This window comes from Maniola hyperantus, chromosome 19 (genome assembly GCF_902806685.2).
Source record: "Maniola hyperantus chromosome 19, iAphHyp1.2, whole genome shotgun sequence".
Taxonomy (NCBI): Eukaryota; Metazoa; Arthropoda; class Insecta; order Lepidoptera; family Nymphalidae; genus Maniola; species Maniola hyperantus.
Window position 1 is genome coordinate 9,392,794 of NC_048554.1, and position 6,769 is coordinate 9,399,562.

General features: G+C 39.9%; 1 protein-coding gene across 1 annotated transcript; it reads right to left on the minus strand.

The window, feature by feature from the left end:
* Nucleotides 1–4,579: 4,579 nt before the first annotated feature.
* LOC117991166 (enhancer of split mbeta protein-like) lies at nt 4,580–5,783 on the minus strand. Its single transcript, XM_034978719.2, has one exon. It carries the CDS (start codon nt 5,578–5,580, stop codon nt 4,969–4,971), a length of 612 nt encoding a protein of 203 aa, XP_034834610.1. The 5' UTR covers nt 5,581–5,783; the 3' UTR covers nt 4,580–4,968.
* Between the last annotated feature and the right edge of the window lie 986 nt (nt 5,784–6,769).

Consider the following 6,769-nt stretch of genomic DNA (forward strand, 5'->3'; position numbering starts at 1 on the left):
ATTATGATTGTAGAACTTCAAGAAAGCTGCGTGATGACCACCATTTAATGCATCTGTGCCATCTACTTGAATATTTTTGACCAAAAATTTGATGAATGGTCTCTATTAAATAAATAATTACTCTTTGTTCCTCATAAACGAACTTTTTTTTTCTGTTCCGTGATTTTATCAAATGAAGTACCTACTCGTAGGTGCATATTTATGTAAGTAGTTTATTTACATGCTGATTAATACCGTATGTCATATCATTATGTGTTTTATCTTTGCAAACTTTCCGTTGAAGCGTGTTTTATTATGTTCGTTATAATAAGACGTTGATTACTTGCTGTTCCATTTATAGTTTAATAACGTTGGTAGAGTCGTTATGGTTCAATGATAAGAGCACGGAGATCCTTTTCAATTTGTCGTGGTTTTAAAAATCGAACAAAATAATTAATATCTAAGTAGGTAGGTAGATAGAAGACCCCCCAATAGATACACGGACGACATCAAGCGAGTAGCAGGGAGCCGCTGGATGCAGGCGGCGTTGTGCAAGACAGGGGGTGTGGACTATTGGAAGCAGGAAGTCCCTACAAGAGACCTATGTCCATCAGTGGACGTCTATCGATTGATGATGGTGATGATGATGATGATGATTATGACCTAGGTATAGTCCGTCACAAGTCGAGATGGCAATCGGGGTATGAAGCGGGCGGACGCCCCGCACACCCGCACGCCCGTTAGCGCGGGGGCTGTGCGGGAATGCGGGGTGTTCCCTCTACGCCATTTCAACCTTTCGCGTACTAAAGGTAATATTTGCAAGTAGGTACCCATGTAGGTATTTGTACTCGTACAGACCTATGTAATCATCCAATACAATAACATTTAAAATCATTAGGTAACTCAACAAAACTCTTAGTAAACCAGAAGCCAGTATATTATAATCTTTAGAGGTCAGGATCATCTTATCGCCCGGTCTCAGGCGCCCCGTCCCACTGATAGCGCAAACAACATCGCTTATGCAGGACTTTTTCTTATTGCATCATTACATTAGTGCCTATTGAGCACAAGATAACAATACCTACTTGTTGTTAGAATTAGAATCTAAATATTATATAAAAGGAAAAGGTGACTGACTGACTGATCTATCAACGCACAGCTCAAACTACTGGACGGATCGGACTGAAATTTAGCATGCAGATAGCTATTGTGACGTAGGCATCCGCTAAGAAAGGATTTTTGAAAATTCAACCACTAAGGGGGTGAAATAGGGGTTTGAAATTTGTGTAGTCCACGCGGACGAAGTCGCGAGCATAAGCTAGTATAAAATAAATAACTGACCCGCCCCGGTCACTTTCTGGGTAAACCCATTTCTTAGTGGGGGTCTACATGTGTACTCCCATCGGCGGTGTTCCCACTAGATTACTATACGGGATTATTCAAGGGGCGGACCAACAAATTCCTGAAAGGCCGGCAGTTCCTCTGATGCTGGAAATGTTCATGGGTGGCGGTAATCACTTAGCATCCGGTGACCCGCCTGCTAATTTGCTAGCTATCTCTATTGAAAAAAATATTTAACGAGACCTTACATGCAAAATCACAAGCTTCTAAGTAGTTTATCTATGCCAGTTTCTCCATTTTGTTTTTGACGTTTTAACTTTTTATAGCTATATGAAAGTTAGTAAACAGTTAACTTAAATGTAGTTGAACCAAATTCACAAAGTAGTTCACGAAAATATTTCAGTACCTACGTTTTGCTGATAGATTGGGTAGTGGGTATGGATCACTATGGAGTGGAGATTGGAGCTTCTCTATCGAGTCTATCGACGTATTAGGAACTTTGCCATCTAGTGCCGGAGCTTTTCGCTAGATGGCGGATACAAGGGTCTTCTGATAAAGCTTTCGTTTTTTTCAGGGGCGTATTGTAGATGGCGTGATAGGTTTCGTTTTAAGCATCTTTTTTAGTTATCTTTGAATTTTCTCTGTACAACGTAGGCATTTCGTAAAAACGATTATGGTGAATGGAATTATGGTAAAATAATATAGAAAACTTTGTAAAATTGTATAGGCTTCATTCTCGTCTCGCTGGCTCTCATGGGCTGTACGTAGTACTAGCTAACTAGCCCAATGATCATTGGACATTATTATAGTGTCGTGTAGGAATTTCTATAAAGCTGCCTTGTACCACTCCAATTGCGACAAGTGGCTTCTTGAAAAAAAACAATTGAAATAATAATTGTTTGCTGTACATAATACTGTAGGTGAAATAATTACGAAACTGTTAATTACTTGCGTTCGTGACACTAATTAACTTTTATTTATTTATTTTGTACTATACATTGTAAGAAAATGAAAAAAAAGATGGACAAGGAAACACTTATCTCTATTCTCTATCAGTGAGCTTTGCCAGTGGGAGAGGTTTTTACTTAGGTGCTTAATTACTGCATAGACTTTATTTATATTACAACACCTGAAAAAAAAACAATATTTATGTTTGAATTTCGATGTAAGTAGGTTTGTAGCTGAACTGAAAGACAAACTTCCTGTAAGTGTCAAATTCCGGTTAGCTGAATTTAGGAAATGAGCTTATCTAAGTTGGATCAGGTTTAGGTTTAATTACCTATATTATGTATAATTAATGGTAAAGGTAAATGTGTATCTAGGGAGTTCTTTGGTTATTGTTAATAATGTATAAGATTACTTACTTCCTAAGCTGATAATATTTTCTTAGTGGTGGTCTACGTTATAGCGGTTATAGAGACAACCTGTAGGCCCTACAGGTTCTCTACACTGTAGGGGCATTATGCATACGTTGCACTTTGAAGCAATATATTCGCTTGCGTGAACTGAATGGTAGTGCTAACAATTCCTACTCTTGTGTTCTAAGATATACAAATATAAAGTCCAGTTAAAATACATCTTGTATTTAGCACTCCATCAACATATTTCTCCAGTTGTGACCTAACTATGTGCTAACTGACACAACAAACCAATACGCAAAATCTAGTTTCTAGACTCTGCGCGCTTCGGTTTCAAGTACCTACATTGGTTATGTCAGTCAGTCATTTTCTCCACTGGTTTTAAAGGAGAAAATTAGTCTTCCTTTTATAGTTAACTAGATTTTGCCTGTAACTTCGTACGCGTTATAAAATAATAATTTATGGTCTCTATCACAGATTAGAGAAACTTCACTCATCTGTGGTCTCTATCTACGTGTGGAAGAATTTTCAGAATAGGATCATTAGTTCCGGAGGATACCTCCTAAATCCAAACAGCAAACTTACGTACAAACTGTACCTCTTAATAATATTAGTGTAGATATTATGATGTACTTAGTTAAACAGAGAGTAACACAATACTTCATTATTTCTATGAATTAAAGATTGGGAGCGGTCATCGACTAAATAATCAACTTGTACTCTAATTTTATTATTCTGAATTAGAATATTACGCGAAAAATTTGGAAATGATAATGGATTCTATAATATTCATAGCATAATTATAGTTGACCAAATTGTCTAAATTATTCAAACGTACTTACCTACCTAATTAATCTAATATCACAATTATCAATATTTCACTATTAGGTATACCTAAGAGTTTTCTCAGAAAACTAATTTGTATCTAATCAAATAACATTAATTTTCTTTGAGCATGCAGTTTCTCTGTTAATTAATTAATCTTGTCTGTCTTATCGATCACTCTACAAATCTTCAATGATTACATTCATAGGTAGGTAATCAATTCTTCTTTTCAATTTTTGGAAAAATATTTTGAATCAGATTTTTGTACTTACTTGTTAATTCAACAATCTTCTTTATGAAATAGCACATTAGCCAATTTATATCGGAATATTGTAAGTTCCAATTTTTTATTAAATCTTTTCTATATTTTTTTTGTGACGCTTTTATTATCATTCTAGAATATTACCAACATATTTTATCCAAGGGCTGCATGTTATTAACTATTTGACAGTTTTTATAAATTAGAAGTTACTTGACTGAATATCTGATTTGATTAGGTATAGCAATTTACCTATTACCTACCTAATCAGATATTCAGTCAATATATTATTCCTTGCTAAAGATTGCTGTATAATAAATAGCTATCAGTATCATGGCATATAAATTATACTAGTAAGTAGTTACATCATAACGTGGCTTACTGTATTCGGTATAGAAACGAGGATGTCTTGTAGTTTGCGGACGGTAAACAGGAAAGTTACCGCGCACGCGCACTCGGTGTCAGAGGTCTGCGCCCTTAACCTCTTTAATATTTATCACTGCCTACTTCTATTCTGTTTTGTTTTGCATCTATCGTATTGTCTGCCACGGTAGCATACGCTTAGTCGTGCGACTTTGTGGTAGCAATACTGAATAAATTTACTTTGCTTATTTTTAATTCACTTAGCTTACTTTCAATATGTTGTTTTATTATGTCTTCTTTTTTTTCTATTATCATTTATAGCTTCTTCATGTAAAGATCTATAAATTTGAAATTTGTATTAGTATTAGGCACAATAAAAATGAAAGATTTTATTGATCAGAAAAAAAGGTTGAGATCATCAGGTTTTCGGGAATAAAATGCAGAAATAAGTTTCATAATAATAATTATTTTATTATTAATTTATTAAATTATTCTTTTGCGTAATGGTTCACAGTAATGTGAAATCTTTTCAACGATAATAAAATAACAATTTGAACCCACTCAAAATCGGCGAGGCTCGATACATCTCTCTACATACAATAATTATTCTTTAATATCACAAATATACTTATGACCTATTTTGTTTAAAGCTTTCGGTTTAACTTACGAGCTAGATTTTTTAAACCTACACTAATTAGTTGTGAGATCTAAAGTTTTCTTGATAACACGTAGGTACACTAAACTTATGGACGAGGGCGGACACTTTGGGGGCCGAGCGACTCCGAGCGGTGCTGGAACAGATGTGACCGTGGAGCCGGGTCCGCCCGCTCCGAGCGTCGCCGTCTACCACGGTCGCCACACTGCGGGCGTCTTGGGGAAGCTGTTGGTGGTGCAGTCCAGGGGAACGGCGGTGTGCACTGGGACCGGCGAGGCCGGTGGCGAAGGAGTCACGTAGCCGGACGAGGAGGACACGGTGGAGAGCGCGGGGCTCGGCGGGCTGGCGGGAGGAGTGTCGCTGCCGGCCGCTGCGCGCTGGATGTCGTTCAAGCGGTGTCCGAGGTGGGTCATCAGCTGCGTGCCCAGCCTCACATCCACTCCAGGGATGGAAGCCAAGCAGCGGGAAACTTCGTTGGCGGCATGAGTGAATCCAGCTCTGAAGCGGTCGGCGTCCACGGTAGGGTTGAGCGACAGCCGACGTTGGCGGCGAAGTTTGTGAAGGTGGCGAACGGTCAATTCCAAAATATCAGCTTTCTCCAACTTTGCGACGTTCTCTCCTTCCGACTGAAGAGCGCTGACCATCAGCTCCTTGAGCTCGTCGAGGCAGCGGTTGATGCGAGCGCGCCTTTTGCGCTCGAGCATCGGCTTCATCACTTTGCGATATTGATAAGTACGTGAGACTGGCTGCGGGCCGTCGTCCGCGAGCGGATACGCGATATCGTAAGACATGGTAGACATTGTGTGTGTGTGAATGAGTGCGTGCGTTAGCGCTGAGCGTTGAACGCGGAATGCGGTACGGCGTTTCAGCGGGGGCTTATATAGGGAGTGGAGGGCGCGCGATCGTGGGAACGCGCAGAGCCGTCGAGTTCCCACACGCGCCACCTGTGCGGAGCAGCTGCCGCCGGGGCGCGGGGGGACACGCGCCGCGCCGCGCGTGCGCGCTGTAAACAATCGTCGGCGCGGCGCGGGCGCACGCCGCGACGCCGCACGCCGCACCTCCGGCCCACGGCTATTGCTGCCGTGGATGGACTAATGTTCATTGCGCTCGCTTCCTAGTACGATATCACGGGTTAATGTGTCACACAGAACATTAGCGCTTTTTGGAATGACTCCAATAGTCTCCAAGATCACTTTCAACCGATTGTTGTAGGTATGTTCTCACACGTCTAGGTACGTTTATTGGTCGTCTGTTGCTTGTTGTATAGAGCAATATGAAAGTGACATTTCCTGTTATTATGGTTAGTCATATTTAAATTTTCGACTGGACTTTTGATTAATGTATGTAAGATATTGTATCCGCAACAAATTAAAAATTAATTCCATAACATCTAACGCAGTCGTTTATCTCGATTAGACACGGTCTGCGCATTCTCAATTAATCCGCTATCCCAGGGTTTCTATTGCATAAGTTACGTGTCTAATTAAACCTGCATTTAATTATGCGATTTATACATGTATGGGTATGTTGCAATACGGTATTGGTGGCGCGGGGCGATCAATCAAGCGCCGGGCGCCGCACAATGGTGGCTTCAATTATAAACAGCTACTGTTGGCGTTCATCAATCATGGATTATGCGTAGTAATAATTATTGACAGATAGAATTACTGATGCCGCACTACGGTCCAGTAACATCCACTAATGGATCCGGAGAGCCGTTGGTCGGTGGAGTTAAAAATGTGTTTTGCAATGAGGTTTTGTTTTGTTATTAATGTTGATTGCGCGTGTACGTACGCGGCGCGGCGTGCCACGGTAGCATTTCTCGGGATTACTTTCTGACCTCATAATCCCAAGGCGTTTTTGCTAATTCACTTGCTTATAATTTGCATTTATGTTGCATAAATAATAATGCTGACTGAATTACGTACAAATTCAGTCCACACAAATAAAACTTTGAACACAGGTTTCAATTGAATATTTTTTACATCA

Bases quoted from the DNA above. Each gene is read 5' to 3' on its own strand.
- LOC117991166 (XM_034978719.2), bottom strand. From the start codon at position 5,580: ATGTCTACCATGTCTTACGATATCGCGTATCCGCTCGCGGACGACGGC.